General features: G+C 45.4%; 6 protein-coding genes across 6 annotated transcripts; 4 read left to right on the top strand and 2 right to left on the bottom strand.

The window, feature by feature from the left end:
- Positions 1–1,425: 1,425 nt before the first annotated feature.
- Positions 1,426–3,888, top strand: GLAREA_09082 (uncharacterized protein; the record flags this gene model as incomplete). The annotated part of the gene is made up of 4 exons (XM_008078043.1): positions 1,426–1,531; positions 1,583–2,769; positions 2,829–3,748; positions 3,822–3,888. The coding sequence occupies 4 exons, from the start codon at positions 1,426–1,428 to the stop codon at positions 3,886–3,888; spliced, it is 2,280 nt and encodes a 759-aa protein (XP_008076234.1).
- Positions 3,889–4,137: 249 nt separating this feature from the next.
- Positions 4,138–5,335, bottom strand: GLAREA_09081 (Heme-dependent peroxidase; the record flags this gene model as incomplete). The annotated part of the gene is made up of 3 exons (XM_008078042.1): positions 4,138–4,178; positions 4,229–4,995; positions 5,040–5,335. 3 exons carry the CDS (start codon positions 5,333–5,335, stop codon positions 4,138–4,140), a joined length of 1,104 nt encoding a protein of 367 aa, XP_008076233.1.
- Positions 5,336–6,502: 1,167 nt separating this feature from the next.
- On the top strand, positions 6,503–9,691 carry GLAREA_09080 (uncharacterized protein; the record flags this gene model as incomplete). The annotated part of the gene is made up of 7 exons (XM_008078041.1): positions 6,503–6,818; positions 6,868–7,275; positions 7,379–7,967; positions 8,061–8,192; positions 8,378–8,803; positions 8,898–8,976; positions 9,083–9,691. The coding sequence occupies 7 exons, from the start codon at positions 6,503–6,505 to the stop codon at positions 9,689–9,691; spliced, it is 2,559 nt and encodes an 852-aa protein (XP_008076232.1).
- A 1,814-nt stretch (positions 9,692–11,505) lies between these two features.
- GLAREA_09079 (Acid protease) lies at positions 11,506–13,350 on the top strand (the record flags this gene model as incomplete). Its single annotated transcript, XM_008078040.1, has 1 exon — positions 11,506–13,350. The coding sequence occupies one exon, from the start codon at positions 11,506–11,508 to the stop codon at positions 13,348–13,350; it is 1,845 nt and encodes a 614-aa protein (XP_008076231.1).
- Positions 13,351–13,800: 450 nt separating this feature from the next.
- GLAREA_09078 (Composite of metallo-dependent hydrolase) lies at positions 13,801–16,845 on the top strand (the record flags this gene model as incomplete). The annotated part of the gene is made up of 4 exons (XM_008078039.1): positions 13,801–15,183; positions 15,238–16,126; positions 16,174–16,307; positions 16,360–16,845. The coding sequence occupies 4 exons, from the start codon at positions 13,801–13,803 to the stop codon at positions 16,843–16,845; spliced, it is 2,892 nt and encodes a 963-aa protein (XP_008076230.1).
- An 872-nt stretch (positions 16,846–17,717) lies between these two features.
- Positions 17,718–18,786, bottom strand: GLAREA_09077 (uncharacterized protein; the record flags this gene model as incomplete). The annotated part of the gene is made up of 2 exons (XM_008078038.1): positions 17,718–18,299; positions 18,349–18,786. 2 exons carry the CDS (start codon positions 18,784–18,786, stop codon positions 17,718–17,720), a joined length of 1,020 nt encoding a protein of 339 aa, XP_008076229.1.
- Positions 18,787–19,696: the final 910 nt, after the last annotated feature.

The raw sequence follows: 19,696 nt of genomic DNA, 5'->3' as shown, positions 1-19,696 counted from the left end.
ACTCCCTCCAACGCAAAAAATGCAATGTAACATCGCACGAGATATCACATCTTGAAGTGGCGAATATGCGGTCTTTAATCATTCATCGACCGCAATAAGGTTAAGTTTGACATGACTAGAGTTACTTTAAAGAGAGTTTACACTATCCGGGATTGGCGAATGTCTGGCAGGCCGTTGGACGTGGGTTGCTGGGCGGCAAGCCTCAATGTCGTCGTTGGCGAATTAAAGGGGGCGGGAGATGGTGCATGCATCAGCCACAAAAGAGGAAGGAGATGTGGCTTGTGCTTTGCGTTGGCCGATATCGACGACGACGACGATCGAATATCCATCTCATCTCTTTCTTTCAGGACAACACCACCAACGATTAGAAAATGTCTCATTTCAAAAAACGCTTCTATCTATGGTGATGCGGTTCCTTGCGGGGTGAATACTACATGGTAATTACCAGTAGGAATACATCACGAAAGAATCCTATTCTGTCAGGAAGCGTGTATCTTTTATGCCTCTCTTACCGACCAGGAAAAGTACCGCATCACCATAGAGGGGATAATACTTGACTGGCATATTGGCACTACTCGATATTGTAGATGGCGAAGTTGCTGCTTTGTGGTAATAACACCATCCTCGACCTCGTTTGGCGTCGTTTAAACGAAGAGCGTTTCTTGGCTCCTGTTTTATATTGAAGCCGAGAAGATGCGTTCTTTAATTGGTGTTACCTCTTCGTTGTATGAGTCGTTTCACAAGTCATTCTATCTATTATCTTGGGCATGTTTCAGACGGGTGGTTGAGTCGAAAGCAAGTCAACCTGCCAAGGGCGCGACGCCATATCGTTACTTGCGGATCTCTACCTGTTGGAAATGTGATCCACCACAGTTATACATCGATTTTCTTCGTGTTTTAATTCTTAGGGTGTGTTCAATATTGGAGCTCCAGAAATGTTTGATTTCGGTACCCTCTCTGAACAGGACACATGCAATGAGTAACATGCTCAGAAATCGGTGAAAAGACTACGAATTATTGCATCAGCACTTCCCCCAGATAAATCAAGCCGTGGAGTTCTCGTAGGGCGCTTTTTTTCGTATGGCGCACCTCGAACTTGTAGAGCGCAGGCTCACATTTGACCGGCAGCAATTGCGTCAGGCAATATGGACTATTCACTATTCAACTCGACGCCGCACGTACCTGGACAAGAGCATTCACTATAGAAATCTGTACTGGTACTAGCAACGAAAAGCTTGAGCCGTTGCCACTGGTGCCTATTGTCACTGGCTCAAATCTTCGGGATATTCTAAAAATGCATGTTCCGACGCGACAACTTCAGTGAAAGGTCGCCCGACATTCGATTGTCTCGACGATAAGGTCATACGATAGATTTCCTGAACATAGTCCTCGCGAGAAAGGCGATTCTAAGTTTCAAAAAGCAAAATGGGTGCGGAAGTTGTTGATGATGGGCTCCACGACGCGAGTCGAGCGAAAACCCCCAGTTCAATCTCAACAAAATACAATCTATATCCTGGCAATTCAGATGAAGGTCAGTCGCGTTTCTTTGAAAAGCACGGTATTTGAGCTGAATACCTCTTAGAATCTTTGCTCCCAAATACAAATAGAAATCACATCGAATGGAGCAAGACAAATTGGCGTTCAATCAGCAATCTCCTCTTGGCGATCTATTCCACCAGTCTCTCCGCACTTTGGCTGTTCATCGCTGTACTGAAACCTTATTATGGTATTTGGATCCGACCTGGTGGTCCCATTCCCCCTTCGACGGCTTCCACTCTCTGTGCTTTGGTTGCGAAAAGCGTCGAGATCGCGTCTGTTGCTACATTCGTCAATTTCCTAGGTCAAACGTTGAGTCGACGGTCGTTAGGATCCAAGGGTATCACTCTCGCTGACATGTCTTTACGTAACTCGATCGTTCAGCCTGGGTTTTTGCTTACACGTTGGAAAGACACGATGTATGCGAGTACGACGTTTCTGGGAATGTTTTCGATTCTTGCGGCTGTTTCCGTTCTCTTCTTTACATCCGCTTCAGATACATTGGTCTCCCCAAGGCTGTCCTATGGCCTTGCTCATCCTGTTGTACTTCTCGGCAATACAGATAGCCTGATGGGAGATCCGGTTTCTGATCATTCCAATCGGTGTCTGAGTCCTCTCCGGGATGATGTCGAAAATGCAAATGCGGATCAAGATGCATGTACAGACATCATTGGAAGGACAATGTTGTTCCACGATTTTCACAATTACCTCAATATGTGGGCACTTGCTCTAAACTCCAGTCAGCAGATTCCTTCGTTACTTCATGACCGTCCGCGGGTTCCTAGCTCTGTGGTCCCCGACATGATAATCCATGGCGCCTGGAGTGAATCCCCGTGGACCAACAAATCTTCAAGTCTCAAAAAGCACGGGCGTCTTATCAACAATGTCACGAATACTATGCCACACGTTATGTTGCATTTTGCCGCGCAAGACAAGATCAATCAAATTCCCCAACCATCAGGGGTGTCTGGGTTTGGCGAGCATGTCATTAATGCGACGCTTCCCTCTCCAACGACCAACGTTCTGTGTGTCAACGCCAACGCGACCGAGTTAGCGCCACTAGTCTATAGCGAATTTCCTTATGCAGACTGCGAACACTTAGAAGAGTTAGAAACTAAATATGACCCAATAAGTTGGCTTAACAACGATGGTGGTTTTTATAACGAGACTCCGATCAACTCAATTTTCGAATGGGGCAAAGCTTATAACACAAATGCTCCTGTCTTCCCGGTGGTAAGTACGATCCCTGATATTCCTCTATATTAAAAATTGCTAAGCTGCCATGACATTAGTGGCCGCTGGACAACAATGTGATTCTGAGCGAGGGCAAGTTGCACTCTTCTGCAAATCGGGCGATACTTATGAAATCGCTCGGGACAGAAGAGTATACAATCTGCCGGATTCAAAGCTATCTTTCCACCACCTGCTCTGCAACCCATGTCGTTACTGTAGGAAGTCACACTCTCGATGCTGAATGCCTGCATGGAGCTCATTCTGCACCAACCAGTAAGGTATATGATAGACAAACAAACGACGAGGAAAAGACCGATGATGGCAAACATACGCTTGATGAGATTGTGCTTGGAACAATTCAAAATCTTCTTTTCCCAAATTACAAAGAGAGCCCGTATTCTCCTTGGGCTGTGAATCCGAGTCCAAGGAACGGCAACTCTTCGATTGCGAGAATGATTTCTCAATTCAGTCCATTTGATAAATCCAACAGTACACAGCTACTAAGTACTATGTCACCATCTACGGCAGAGGTAATCTCTGTTCTCATCGCAGATATGCTAATAGCGTATACACTCAGTACACCGCTAAGCAAGGATGACAACCTAATTCATGGTCAATATCAGAAGTTCAATGCGACGCTGCGGCTCCAGCAATATGCTTCCGGGCCAATGCTTGATTGGCATGGGATGTTTTACACTGTACTGGCTATAACTTGCCTTGCAAACGCGTTCTGTCTTTGCTATTTCATGGTCCGCATGAATCTTGTGGTGGACTTCACTGATTCTCAGGATGCCTTTGGTGTTGCTTTCACTAGTGCCCCAGGTTTTGCTCATAGACGAGCCGGCAAAGATGCAGTTCATCCACTGCAGCGAATTGAGAAATTAGTGCTACGCCCAGGTCCCAACGATTGCTATAGATTTCAACTTGCCACGGAGAGAAAATCTGATGACGAGATTGAGTTGTTTCAAAAGCGTACTGAGTAAGACATCAGGTATGAGAAACTCCAACGAGAGAGATCTGTTACTTGAATAACACTGACTTGTTCCGAATAGCTCAGCTTGCTATATCAATTCGCCATCTGCAAAGCACTTTGCTTCTGGTTTTAAAAAGACTTCCTGAATTATCAAGTTTCACTACTCGATTCGAAGCTTCGAGCAAGATTTCAAACTCAAGATATAGATCCATTGAAAATGTAGTAGAAGACAAATGTAATATTAAAATGGTTGCAGGAAACTAATATCGAATTGAACCAAACCTCGCGGTAGGGAAACGTGTTAGTCTGCAATCTCTATAGATTTGAAGAAAAGGCTAGACAAGTCAGAGCTTCATCAAACAAATTTTTGAATCATCGAGCAAGCCCACGTTTCTTCACGGAAATGTCGATCGATGTAGCGGCAAAGCATTCGTACCTATTCAACAAGCTTAGTTACAGAGTGTACACACAAGATGTCTCACTTACATTCAACCATTTTCTGTATATTTTGTACACCCACCAAACTCAATCTCAGATACGCTCTTGAAAAATGCTCAACCCAATCATTCTGCCGTGCAACATAGCCGTTCCATTCCTTTACCAGCGATGGATGTTGACTTAATGCTTTATCGCTAGGAAAGGTTGTCATATTCGAAGACAATGGCTCAGAATCGCTGTTCAATGTATTGCCGTAAAACTCAGTATCCCAAACTCCTGGTGTACTATCTTGTGAGGTGTTGGGACGCGATTCATCCACATGTCGTTGTTTCGAGACGGAGTGAGCACCCACAAGTGCCACTAGATCCAGCTGTCCAATACCCTTGTCCCGGAACAGTTCAATCTGAGTATTTGCATCGTCGTTGGAACTTGGCAAAAGACCATCTGGGGATGCGGATGTCGCTTCTGGTCTGCCAACGAAGGTGCGCATTCGAGGACCCAGTGGGCAAGTCACCGTAGCATGTGCAGCTGCGAACTGAAACATATCAGCAACGCTGAGTTGATACTGTCTGGCTAATTGCCCCAATATCTCAGTGATAGTTTCCAGACCCCGATTTTCAGCTCTCGTCTTCGCCTCATCAAAAAGATAAAGCGAACCATCCGCACCACCTTGCGTAATATTCCGCGCAGCAAGCTTACGCGACCAAGTGCCTGCATCATGAAATCCAGCCCTGACAGCCGCTCGCGCATTATCATTACACTCTTGTGTTTGATTGTTTTTGAAGAGCTCGGTCAGAATAGGGGTAATCAGCGTCCTGTCGCGGTTAGTTTTGGGTGGCAAGTGGAGACGCAGGCTTACCATTTGTAGCATGGATGGAATAGATCATTGGAATTGAATAGGTCTGTACCACCTTGAGCTGTGGTGTTGAGCATTAGAATTTGTGCGATTGTGAGGCTGGTAGAGGTTGTGAAGTTGAGGTCTGCTAGGTCGCCTGGGAGGGGAATGCCATCTACGATGCCGGTGTTAAAGTCTATTATGATGTCGATATCGCCGTCTGGGGCGTCTGGGATTTCTGGTAGTTCTGGGTCTTCTTGGGAGAGTACTGCTAGGAGATTCAGCGAGAGAATGGTAAGTGAAAGAAGTGTGGATCTCATCTTGGCGGAGTGTGGAGATTTTATAAAATTAAAAACTGGAAGTAACTTACAGTTGGGCTTTATCCTCAGGCTATTTTAGTAATGATCTAATTCTATGGACAACTTGTCGAAAGACATAATTTATTCTCTTTCGTGCCTTCAATCTTGTCAAGTGATGCCAAAGCTAGGTTCGCCACCTTGGCACATGCAGAGAGTCGGATTGCGTGCCGTTCGTATTCAGTTCGAAGGATTCCTGTCCTAGATAGTTCTGAACTCTGATCACTTGGTTCTGATATCTGCGAACCCAACTCCCTATTCGGTACTTGCTAGATATCACACCATATCATGATAACAGATGAAGTTGTTCATAAGGATTGCCAATGTCTAAGCGAGGTGTGAGTAGGGGAGGATGATGTCTTAGATGCCTGGCTGTGTTCAGCTACGGCATCAGCTACGATATTCGCTGCAAATATCGGTATAGAATCCCTCCGATGCCCAAAATCTATGCGATTGTGAGCCTACTAATATATATGTAGCTTCCGTGAATCCGTGCTGGAATAAATGCGTTTATCGTCTTTTTGTTCTGCGATAAGCAGTACTAGATTTTCGAGATGCAAGTTTATGCGACGAACATTATCTGTTGCAATAGGGCAATCAACTCATATTTTTTGTAATCGTGATTGCCTGATCTATCCTTATAGAACCACTGTTGACATACCACTAATACATCAGTCTTGGCAGCATTTTCGACACACTTCTTACGTATCAGAGATTTCAATTCCATATACTAATGTTTGCTTTCAACGACTTACTTCCCGCAATATGGGTGGCTTACTCTTACACCCTTTGCAACTTTTACTGCATAGAGTGTCTTTTTCCCCTGCTAGTTGTAGACAACTGTTGTTGGTAGGAATTCTGCCTTTTTTGCTGTGCCTTTCTCCGTTCCTAATTATAGGAGACATTTCGGAATCTTTCGGTATTTCTCGGTCACTAGTGAATGATATATTCGAGGTTTAAAGTATGTAGTGAAAAAAAGGTCACGGAAGCTATCAAGCGAAACGAGCTCGTAGTAAAGCGACGAGTGAATCAAATGTTGATTTTGGCTTGCATTCACCTCAAGCGAAAGAACCATATTAAGACCCCTAATTAGTTTTCGAGCTTTGTTTTTCGACCTCGCAACTTTCCACGATGGCATCGAACATTGTACCAGGAACCTACCAAACCTACAAGGCGGGAACCGAAAAGGTCTTAAACTGGCTGTATGAGAACGCGGTGGAATGTGGACATTGCTTGGAGCAAGAGAATGTCGACATCAAAACAGAAGAAGAAGGCGAGCGAAGGGGCGGACAAAATAAAAAGTCCAAACTTACCCCCAAACGGAAGAATGGAAAGGGAAGTAAAGCCAAGGGAAGCGGGAAGGCAAAATCGAAGAAGAAAAATATGGCAGCAGATGCCACAACAATATTTATTACGGTAAATGAGTACATATCCCTTGCGGAATCAAGTTAGTCATTCCTATGAGTCCTTCTCGTCTTTCCTGACATATGTCGCAGTTGCTAGTTTTATCCCTAAGGTCCGAGTTCCACTATGGGTCACCAACATGATCGAACAAGTTATTGCTGGGCGCAAGAAGAGTGCTCGATGGTTTGCTCGTCAGACTACTAGCAGTGCCCATGAACAAGCCCACGAGAGCAATATAAGCCATCAATACTTCATTGAAGTTCTAGAGACAATACGCAACATCCTGATTAGCCTCCAAGGGAGTACCACGAAACCAAGGACGAAGAAACCTGAAACCCCAGAAGATCCAATCGAAGAAATAACTAACATATTTGAGTATTTAGAGATGGAACCCGATACAGAGCATACTATGACAGAACCTGGGCCTGCGAAAGAGTCTCGATGTGAGAAGGTCAACGTGAAAATTGAATTCCTGAGTTATGAGGACGAACTATGGCTAAGTAAGTACCAGTCACGGCCAGACCTCCTCTATCCCTATATCCCACTTTACAAAAACCACTATCGGAATCCATACGCTTGTAACGAGCTGATCACAACGTCTAGTATACTGCTTTTTCGAAGATTTCAATATAACCCGCCAACATCTAAAGGCATTGTGGACATCTTACAAGAATGGTCGTGTAGATTTGACTACAGCCGCATTATCAACAAACATAGCATTTGAGCTTTTCAGACGCTCTGAAGAAGAATTGGTAAAACAACTACAATTAAGATTGCATCGAAAAGATAGAAAAGATCCCGCAATGTGGGATTACGAGCTGATCCAGGATCTTATCTACGGTGCTACGGCCGAGTGTAGAGGACAGGATATCGATTATAGGAAAAGCGAGTCACATGTATACAATCACGATATGTTCGACATCGCAGATTGGACTGGACTCCCCGTCTACTTGATTCTTTCGATTTTCCTCGATGAGATTAAGAGAAAACGTATAGAGGGCAATATGCCCGCGGCTTGGAAGATACAAAGAAAGAAAGTCAAGGCTGCCATGAAAAATTATCCAGCACCCATCGCCTTTGATTACAAAAATGTCAAGTTCGACTCCAGTACAGATTTATTGAATCCTGATTGCAAGTGGGATTGTGACGTTTCTATCTTGCTAAGCACCCATTTGCCAGAGTTTGTCTTTTTGTAAGAACATCTTTCAATTCCTTCTTTGAAAGTTACCTATCCATAGCAAGAAGCTGTGTTGAGTGGTTGCTAATTTGAACGCTTTCGTAATAGGTTACATCAGACCGCAGGCGACTTGCATGCCGCCTACAAGGTTTTTGGAAACGATGAACTTACTTCAGGAGTCCTCAAAATGATAGTTGACAACCATATTCCGACCTGGCTTGTCCTAGCTTTACAAGTACAGTAAGTTGAATAAGAGACCTTCAAAATTGCACCGTATTCTAGCTATCTTTGAGGAGAAAGCTTAGACTTCTACAGTATATTTCTTTTGAACAAATAGCTTTTCGACAGAGAAGGGTCATTGTATCACGCATCTTTCATCTTCGAGCGATCTCCGTTTTTCGCATACTAACTGTGCATCCTAACAGGCTCGATATTCAGTATATCCTTTTCGACGATATTACTCGGCCTCAAGCTGAACTAATGGCTGCCGGCTTACGTTCAAAAAACACCCTTGAAAACCACCTAGCTTTTATTGAGGACATGAATAAGACGAGAGACAAACCGATAACCGACACAGCTCAACAATTGATCGATGGCATTGATCTATTAATAATAGAGGACCGACTCTGGCGTGCAAGAGGCGCAACCCTGTGCGAGTACGATCACCCACGGGTAGATGAGAGTTATTTACTTCTAAAGTCGCACCCTGTACTTTGTGGAATGCTACGTTTAAGAATAGACTTAGATGTGCAAATGAGGGGGCTGAATTTTGCCAATCGTTGGGGGTGGTTGATTGCTATCCTACAACTTTACAACGCATGTCTGATGGAAGAGGTTGTCAAAAAGTCATGGTAAGTCACTCTCTCCAGGTTAATTACATGAAGTAAGGGTTTGATTTTCCCAGAGAGTGTGTTGGGTAATTGGCTAAATGAAAATTTCGTACAGGAAGGATCTGGAAGCAGTCATTGCAACTGACACTGCAAAAAAAATGTTTCTAGGGGAACGCCCAAGAAACATTCACGAGGTAAGTGTTACCATCTTGAGAGAATTTGTCTTACGATAGAAAGATCATATAATGCACACACGATTGTTTCGTACTGAGAGTGTAACTAATCTCAAAATGAATGTAGTGTCTTAGGCGCGCGATGCTTGGTGCGGGATATTCTGCCACCAGTTTCGCTGCTGAACCTCGAAACCGTAAATTCCAGTGGAAGAGTAAAGATAGGGGCCGCCTTGCACTGAGGCATTCCAGTATAGGCGGTTGCAACGTTGGTCGTAATGCGCTTAGTTTGGAAAGTCTGGAAAAACTACTAGCAACAACGGCAACAGCGCTGAGGGCCCACACTGTTAAGAGCGACAATGACAAGAGGAGCCCGGACGAAGGTCTCGAAACTGGCTTGGTGCAAAATCGGGTTGAAAATGCCGATCCCACTACACGGTCGAAGACCGTTGGATTCTCTACAATACAACTCTTGAAAGCGCTCGAGTCCATCATGCACCAAGAAACGTTTTTGCACAATGTTGACTATTTTTCGCTGAGTATACGCGCCTATCGCTTACTAAAGGCTGTCCACACAAAGATATATGATTCTATTACGCAGGATTTTGGCGTCGAAGCTGCAGAAGATATGAGGAACGACGCATGTCTGGGATTTCTCCCGCTACAAGTTTTCGTGATTTTGTGCGGAGGTAAAAACGTGGAGATTATAATGTCTGGCACCCACCAGAAGAAGATATAGGTATCATAACATGCTGCTCGATGTGGGCCGTATCATCGAAGAGGTCATCGAAAGGAGGGTGATGTGGAGATCAACAAGGTGAAGTTGGTGTCTAGTGTTTTTACTGGATTTTAACTCGTGGAAGTGGCTGCTTAAAGGTTGTTGACATGTTTTGTAGGTATTTTGAAAGAGTTGAGGTCTTGAACTTTGCCATAGTTAGTTCAATAGAGGATGTTGGGTGATGAAAGATAGCTATGTAAGATGTCAGCATCTAAAATTGACGATATTGAAGCAGAAAGTACCTCAGATATGTTGTTCGGAGGAATAGAAGACAAGACTTACATTTTGACATCAAAACCTCCCCAATAAATCTGGCAAATGAGAAACTATTATAGTCTTCTTAGAAATCTCTTCCACCACAAAGTAAAAAGATAAAGTGTTACTGACACCTGAGACTCTTGTCAACTTATGCTATGCTCCTACTTCTTCTAGATTATTTTCTACCCGACAGTAACTTCCAAGCTGCAGTAATTCTGTTGCTTTATCCTTTAGGATTGAAATTGCGACAATCGATAAAAGTAGCTCTCTGTTGATAAAAGCTCTTCTTTTTCCTACTGCCCAAGGCTCCAGGGGACATAGTGCGTGGGATATACTTGAAATAGCAAACTACCTATCTAGCTGCACCTCTATAAAAGCAGTTACACGACTACTTTAAAGCTCAATTCAAACTTTTCTAGGTCTTCAACGGCTTTGTATGTCGTAAACTTAGCTATGTGTCTTAAATTCGAGGGACAGCTTCGAAAGCACGCTGTGCTCAACTCCGACCTCTCCCGTGCCGTGTGTAATTAGACTTTATTGGGGCTCTCTTTGCAACTCTAGATTGTTCGGTGATGGACTCCTCACTGTTTGACGCTTTGCTACTCGTATCTTGGCTTGTGAGAAAAGCCAAGAATCGAGAAAGCGCTTTTGAGGCGCAGGATTGAGTGCTTGTGGACATGGGATGGAGTGATCCGAATTCAGGCGCCACAATCAAAGCCCTAAAAGCTTAAACTTCTCGGATGAACTCCCGAAACCCGCACACTTCCCCTGTATACACTTGTTCTTGGCCAATCAAAATAGCAATTTGGAATGCTTCCCAATCATTGTATCTTGAAAAGAATGGAGCAGAAAACGAGGTTACAAGTCTGTTAGAAGAGGAATACCAGTAGGACACATCTTGCCAGTCCAAGGGAGCGATTCCAGTAGCTCTAAGACGGTTGATGTACTCATAATCAAGAAAGCAAGAGAGAAGAATGATAACCTGGAGTGGATTGGACTGAGAAGACGGGACGCCAACCTGTTTAGGTAATTCAAGGGATGTGTAATTAATATTCTAGGGTGTCAAATAAGCAAACAAAACACTTTACGTGCTTTCCCAACGGCGAAGAAGTTGCCTATGACCACCCCTGACTTTGATAATCGAGTACCCGCAACGCATAAATAAATGCAAGGAGGCGGCGTGGCAAGCCTAACTTCGCGCTTAGGTCTACGCGCCGCAATGTCCCTTGTTCTAAAACACCAGCTCATTCTGATTTCTTCCGATCAAGGACAAGCTGCCTCCCAATCAAACGGATTTAATCGGAGATCGTGTTTCCCTATTGGCTACTCATTGTACTCAGCCTCTCTGCAGTCAAATCAGCTTGAATTGCTTCATCCCAGTATCAGAAACCAGTACCGTAAGCACTTGTCCTGACATGAAATCAATTGTACGTAGGTAGCTGCTATCGACCCCAGAGGGCAACAGTTTTTCATCTTTCATTCTTTTCCTTGCTCTCTTCGACACATTCCATCTCATCATGTTGTTGCTTCAAGTCGATAGAGCAGTTATGACGCGGTTGTGTTGGCTGTTCGTCCTCGGCACCCTCGTCGTTCGAGTGTCCGCAGCAGACTCACTACCACCATTTGGTATGAGTTGGTCAAACAAAACCTTTGGACCGGACGGACCATGGCAAGCGGTGCAAATTGGCGTTGGATATCCTATACAACAAGTTGCTCTCTATCCTGGAGGAACCTTTCGCTCCCACTTTCTAACACCAAGAATCTGTTCCAATACGACCCTATCACCGACTGCTTGTTTTGCCTCAGCTGGTGGTCTTTACGCCTCCGAAAGCTCAAATACCGCCTTGGACGATATTATAGGTTTTCCTGCCGCGACCGATTTTACACATGGCGGCCTCCGGATTGAGGGAACAGCAGGAATAGGTGCATTAGATCAGATGGTTCTTGGGACGTCTGATCTCACTCGAAAAACCATCACGGTGCCAAATGTAACTATTGCCATGTATGACAGTATTGCTGCCATCTATCCAAGCGGCTCTATTGCAGCATTACAAGTAGGTACATTGGGCTTGGGTTATTTGGGCACGGTAAACCAAAGCTTTACTTTTCCTGACGAGCCTTTGATCAACGGAAGTTTGATACCTGGTTATTTACAAGCCGCAAATTTGGCGCCTTCAAACTCTTTCGGATTGCAGATTGGTTCGGTCAAATCGAAGATCAAAGGTTCGCTTTATTTTGGTGGATACGATCAATCACGAATTTGTGGTACTGTTTCAACACAACAAGGAGCTTTTGCTGGAATTGAACCCGATGATGACGGAACGAAAGGCCTCATCGATTTGCTCGACATCGCAATTAATGTAGTCGACGGGTCTTCACCTTTCAATACGTCGGCAATAAGCAATCTTCTTGCTACTGGTAACTCTTCGATTGGATCTGCTTTGTCAGTCCCCATGCTTCCGGAAGCTCCATATCTAAATCTGCCAAAAAGCAGTTGCGATGCCATTGCTGCTTGGCTTCCGGTGACCTACAATACCGACCTTGGTCTCTATACATGGAACACCGACGACCCACGGTACACGCAGATCGTATCGTCTCCGTCCGTTCTCGGTTTTATCTTCCGCAAAGACCAGAGCAATTCGCAGAACATTACGATCAATGTACCTTTCACGCTCCTCAACCTGACTCTCGAAGCACCTCTGGTTACGTCGACGGTCCCGTATTTTCCTTGCAATGCACAATCGAATGGCAAATATTCTTTAGGTCGTGCCTTTCTCCAGGCGGCATTTGTGGGAGCGAATTGGAATGCCAACAACAATCAGGGCGTATGGTGGCTTGCACAAGCCCCGGGTCCCAACATTGGGTCCCAGACTAGCGTTCAGACTATAAAGGATCAAGATGCAACAATCTCGCCTTCTTCAAACGATTGGGTAGCTAGTTGGAAGAGTGTCTTGGTACCACTCACTGTGGATTCAGCCGGCACAGCAACAACGAATTCAACAGCAACGAATACGACATCGTCTTCAGATACCGAAAAGCCAACGAGTAGGCTCACAACCGGCGCCAAGGCAGGTATTGGTGCTGGTATTGCTGTTCTTGTTCTCGGGATTATTGCCTTTGGTGTTTTTATCTTTCTGTACCTCCGGAAGAAGAAATCGCATTCGAAGGGCGATTCAACACCTGAGAAATATAGCGATGTTGGTTACGTCCCGGCCGAGTTGAACACCCATGAACAAGCGGCCGAATTGAATAGCGCTTCTAAGCCGGCGGAATTGAATAGCCAAGCACCCTTGAAAGGTCATCTGGTGCAGGACGGGCAGCCTCAGCCTGTATATGAACTAGGAGGGGACGTCTATAGGTGACAATTGTAAATTGAGCGATGAAAGACATCTTTTAGTATAAAAAATACATAGAATGTATATAAACGAAGAATAAAATATAATTTTTAGATCCAGTCAAACACAAACTGGTGCGAAAAATTGACCTTCGTGAACACTAATTAAGAGAAATCGATTCTGCTAGACGACTTCTATTCAGAATTAAAAACTCAAGGTTCTGTTAACTTATTTTATTACATATTCCCTCTAACAATTGACATAGAAATCTTTGTGCCTAATGAAGTCAGAGAGTGGGATGCCAATCAAGGAGCATAAATGGGGTTCATTGTGACAAGTCTGTAACTAAGGTTAGCGCAACGCGTGCATCCATGCATACATCACTAGGCACAACAATTGTACTTTCGTACATTTTCATCTGAATCTACATGATGATGCTTTAATTCTGATTTTGGTGTCTGTATTTTGCGAGGAGCAATGGCGAGTCTCAATCATGCTTACGAAGCTTCAATCCCTGCGAACCCAACCCAAGACCACAAGACGTCTGATGAACAGCCAAAACTAGATCAATTCGTTGCCAAAACCACCAGATTATCATGGGCTAAACCAACAGCCAATTTTCTTCTCATATGCGCGATTATCTTATATATAATCATCTCATCCGCACGATGGGCCATCTCCGACCCCTCACCTGACGAGCTCAGACTCCAACAATTCTACACCTCAAAACTTGAAGTCGGTCTCCAGAGGTGCGCCGAAAGCCAGAGATCACCAATTAAATACCCAGAGACGAAAGCTGGTTCGAGACACAATCCGAGATGGAATCCTGTAACAGGACAGAACACGACTTTGGTCCTGAAGAACGCGACCCTTTTCGATGGCGAGAAATTCCTGGAAAAGCCAGTTGATATCGTCTTCAAATATGGGATCATTGACTCCGTTACGAATTCTGGGAAGACTGTTTTCCCAGATGAGTATCAGAGCTCGGATTTGAGAGGTGCATATGTGACACCGGGGCTGGTGGACATGCATTCTCATCATCTAGCAATAAGCTGGCCAATCCTACTGGAAACCGATGATAGCAATGAAGTCAATCCCGAGACAGGACCTTTGACACCCCAAGTCCGGGTCATCGACTCTATCAAAGCATATGATATCGCCACTACAATCATCGCATCTGGTGGTGTAACGACAAGTCTTATTCTCCCTGGAAGTGCCAATATCATGGGTGGTGAAGCCGTGATCGTCAAGAATCTACTGTGTTCTGGACCGAATGGCGAGGAGGTTGTTGAGGAGATCTTGTTAGAGCACGGCATTCCGCTGAATGACAGAAGGAGATACATGAAAATGGCTTGTGGAACGAATCCTCGTGCTGTGTATGATCATACGCGGATGGGTACGGCTTGGATCTTTCGTAAACATATGGCGCGTGCTCGTGAGTTGATGTTGAAACAGGATGAGTGGTGTCTCACAGCACAATCTCTCCAGTCTTCTAGCGATGCCGAGAAAATTGCTGCTTTCGTTCAAAAAACCGACAGCGAAGATCTAGCGAGAGATTACTTGGAGTATGATTCTAGTATTGCGATGTTGAAAGGCCAGATTGGGGTTAACGTTCATTGCTATGAGACGGAAGATATGGAGGATATGATGAAACATAGTAAGGAGTTTGGGTTTCGTATCCAGGCTTTTCATCATGCGCTTGATGCTTGGGAAGTTCCTGAGATGCTCAAGGCTAGTGGTGATAACATTACCATCGCTACTTTTGCGGAGATGGGATTATATAAGAAGGAAGCATATGAAGCCAATCTTTGGGCTGGAAGAATATTGGCAGAGCATGGCGTGCCTGTTGCGTATAAGTCGGTCAGTACTCGTTAGTATCTGACTGTTCAGCGACCTATCTGACGAGTTGAGCAGGACCATGTTGGTGAAGAGACGAGCGCAAAATACTTGCTCCATCAAGCGGCAACTGCGCATGCTTTCCAACTTTCAGAGGAACTAGCCCTTCAATCTGTCACCAGTGTGCCAGCGAAGTCTCTTGAAGTCGACCACCGAGTTGGCTATGTCAGACCAGGATATGATGCAGATATTGTGGTTTGGAACTCTCATCCGTTATCTGTTGGTGCCACAGCAATTCAGGTCTATATTGATGGAAGAGCTACTCTAGACCCAAAGACGGTTGCAGAATCTGGAGCTGTCATTGAGCAAGGTGAAGAACAGAAAACACTCGTGCAGAAATCGACAATTTCCTCAACAGAGAGGCAAGAAATTTGCGATCAAGTCGAGAAAGATGGAGCACGAATCACTATTACGGGCATCAGAAAATCTTACCTCAATGACGAATACCCAGCCACAAAAGACGGAAACGCAACAATGGTTATTAAAAACGGAGAAATCTTGTGCTTCGCTTCCCATGAGGCCTGTTCTTCTCACATCACTTCAGGTCCGATTATTAACCTCAAAAATGGCCATGTCCTTCCAGGTCTCACAGCTGTATCCGTAAGTCTCGGACTTTCAGAGATTGCCCTTGATAGCGGTACCAGCGATGGAATAGTTGGGAAGTCCCCATCCTCTGTCGACCCAGAAAATGTAGTATACGCAAAATACGGAATTCATTTCGACGGTCGAGGATTTGCTCGAGCTCGAATTGGAGGCGTGACGAGGGCTGTTTCCGCACCGTTATCGAATGGATTTGCAGATGGCGTGAGTGTTGGAATTCTAACCAGCGGAAAGAAAACTATCCTAGACGGAGGAATCTTCCAAGAAGACGTCGCCTTGCATTTCAGAATCGGACAAAACGCTAAGTGTCCGTCTTCTCCTCCTTTTCAAACCCACGAAACTAACACCACCTAGCCGCATCTCTCCCAACAATCTCCTCATCCGTCCACAAACTCCGCCAGCTTCTCCACCAAAACACCAACAAAACGAACATCTACGGCCGCGCGTCCCGCGGCGAAATCCCTCTCGTCGTCCACGCAAACGATGAAGTACCTACCCTCTCCCCTCCCTATACCAAACCTCAACTAACAAGCTGTCTAGTACGACATATCTCAACTCATCTCCCTAAAACACGCATTCAACACCACAAACCTCATCCTCCACGGCGGCGCCTCTGCACACCTCGTCGCGACGCACCTCGCCGCAGCATCCATCCCCGTGCTTCTCTCCCATCCGCGCCCGGCACCCGATTCATTCTCCAAACGCTCTGCGCTGCCTGGGCCGCCGCTTTCGCAGTCGCCGGTTAGAGTGTTAACGGCAGCGGGCGTGAAGGTTGGGCTCGCGTCGGCAGGCGAGAATGATAGTCATATTCATAATCTGATGGTTGAGGCGTCGTGGGCGGGGAAGTTGGCGGGGTTGAGTCGAGGGGAGGCGGTGGGGTTGGTGGCGGGGAACGTGGAGGGGATTCTGGGGTTGAATAAGGCGGGGGTGGTGGTTTGGGAGGGGGATCCGCTGGAGTTTGGGGCGGATGTTGTTGTGAGTTTTGAGGGAGGTGGGGTGGGGAGTTGTTGGCCTGTTAGTAATTGAGAGTTGACGGTGTGAGGTACGAGTGAAGAGGTAAGCGGATTCGGTATTAATTGAGCATACGTAGGGTTATATGTTTGGAAAGCTTTTCATAACATGTAATGTAGAGCGCTCTGAATCAGATCTTGGGTAGTCAACATAGATGAGATGGAGATGTGTCTCTGTTTGAGATAGTGACGATAATTCCACACGAAATGGAGAGGAAGTCAATAAGTTCATAATGTTCATTTGAGTCGATACACTCCTCATCTAAATAAATCCAGTTTTCTTATACCAGCATAGATGAGGGTCTACTAACTCAACTTATTTAATTAACATCTACCTTGAAACTCCCTAGTCTACCCTAACATCAATAATAACAGGTCACTGCAAGTCCTAAAAACAAAAATCAGTCTAACCTATTAACTGTATAACATTCATCCCCCCAACGGACAAAACCACCCCCACCTCGAAACTCCGAACTCTTATTACACGGAACACAAATACGATATTTGTGTCACATAGCAAACACATCTAACCTAGACAGCAAACAAGCGGATAACCACATGATTAGGATGATATGCGGATAACCGCTTTTGTGGTACTAGCAACCTAGGTATGTTACACTGCATATAGTTGAGGCAATACAGGTGTTAATGTTTGACTCTCTACTAATGTATGATTCGAGGTGCTGAAATCGGGCGATCGAGTCCAAATTATAGATAGTTTGATTGGTAAGTTTTTTTTTGGTTGTAAGCACAGCACCAGATGGTTATTATCCTAGAAGAAGATTAAACTTGACAAAAAATGTACTTGTATTCTACTTTGGTATCTCTAAATAATCTACTACCATCCATTCTACCCATAGCCGTAATCTATCCAAACCAAGAACCACTCTAAACAACAGTAGAAATCTTCCCATTATCATCACTCTCACTTCTCTCAACAACCTTCTCCGCCTCCCTCTCCCTCCTCATCTTCTTACTCGTACCCAAACCACCAGCGCCCTCCATCCCCCCTGGGAACGCAAAAGCGGGGTTGAAAACATTCAACGCAGCACACGCAACAATAACCATCACGCCCTCGAAGCCTACGAAAAGCCATTGCTGTTTGATCAGATGACCCTCCCAGCCCTCGGCTAGCTCCGCAACACGGTACACACTTCTCCAGAAAATACAGATGGTGGCCAGTGTGAGCGCCACGAGGAAACCCTTGAATTTAATCGAGTTGCGGGCCGCGATGAACTGCGGGTTTTGGTCGAACGCGGATTCGCCCATGGATTTGTAGCGGCGGAATGTGCGCAGGGCGAAGTCGGCGCAGAGGACCATGAAGACGAGGAGCGTGAAGACTTGGAACGAGAGGCCGGCTACCATGATGTTGTCGCCGAGGGCGGGGTCTTCGTGGGCGTGAGATTTCGCAGATGCGATACCGCCACCGGCGGCTTGGAGGAGGAGGGATAGGAGATCGCAGGGGATAAACTGGGGGTTGTTAGTCGGGATTACTAGAGGAGGGGAGAGGGGGGCTTACGATTCGGGTGTAAGATTCGGGTTTGATTCGAGAGTTCTCGGGGCCGAATGCGTAGACGATTCGACGTAGACAAAGGTAAATCCCACCAGCCATGAAGGCGGGCGCGATTGTCAAGCAGACGATTTGCATCAGGAATCCAGGCTCTTTCCATTGGTTTTGCCAGCTCATGATTCGTCCTGCGTAGCCGATTACTTCGAGTATTACACCGCATAACATGGCGACTGTGAAGGCTGTGGCTCGGCGGGTGAAGCCATAGACGGCGACGAAGCCGATGAATGAGAGGGAGAAGAGGGCGATGAAGGTTGCGTTTGCGCCGAGAGATACGCGGTAGAAGTAGTATGAGGTGTCGATGGGACAGGTTTCCACGGTGCAATCTTCGTACTGCTTGGGATTTTCCCGAGCGACGAGCTGGAGGGCGGTATTGATTAGGGAAGCCATGTTGGGCTTTGGATTGAGGGTATTGGATAGACTTGACGTCCTCTTGAGGGTAAATCGAGGTCGAATAGAAAGATATAAATAATTAAACTGAAGAAATATAAAATAGTAATAAGATATCAATCCTCTAACACTCGTCGATTTAAAACTCCAAAGATCTTCTCAAGATCTCAATACAACTCCTCTTAAAGTCTACACACAAACAAACAAAACAACCAGAAAACCAAAGGGGGGGAGGCGAGAACGTATATTTACCAAAACCCACCTTAGCGCTCCCGATGACACTCTGACTATTCTTCGGATCAAACAGAAGCCACTCAGATGCAACCCGCACGGATGACGAATCCCACATCTGATTTGATGAAGAAACGGTTTCTGCGGGCGGTCTTTTCACCGACGCTTTGCTGCATTGAGCAGGTTCCCTAGGACACGGGTTGATGGTTGCGCTTGTTGCTTACTCTTTGACGTGTAGATGCCTAGAGGTATGCGTGGATGATGTATGCCAGATAGCTAACACTTTGGATTTCCTTTTGCCTTTTTTTCGGAATGAGTAGAGTAATTGTTCTTGCCCAGCAATTGCGATCATGATCTCTCCAAGGAATCTATCTCCGATGTGAGCGCTCGGTAATGCTTGATTCAACAACAAGACTTGCCACATCCATGCCTTAGCGCAGCTGCTACTCGTATCAATCTTACTCTTCGTATTCATGTCGAATCAAAACCCACCAACATCTCCAGCAAAAGGCGCACGCTAAATTGGACCATTCCTAATTGGCGTAGAAAAGCTTCAGATACGAGCGCTTTCTCAACCAGTGAAAACACTTTCTATACGTACCCTCGGCCCGTTTGACGGGTACGGCCTACAATGTAACGACCGTTGTTCCGTAAATGGCAGAGCCTCAAAGCGTGATCT

This window comes from Glarea lozoyensis (genome assembly GCF_000409485.1).
Source record: "Glarea lozoyensis ATCC 20868 chromosome Unknown GLAREA1, whole genome shotgun sequence".
In the NCBI taxonomy this organism is placed as follows: domain Eukaryota; kingdom Fungi; phylum Ascomycota; class Leotiomycetes; order Helotiales; family Helotiaceae; genus Glarea; species Glarea lozoyensis.
Note: the sequence above shows the minus strand (reverse complement) of the source record. Positions and strands in the feature narration are given on the sequence as shown.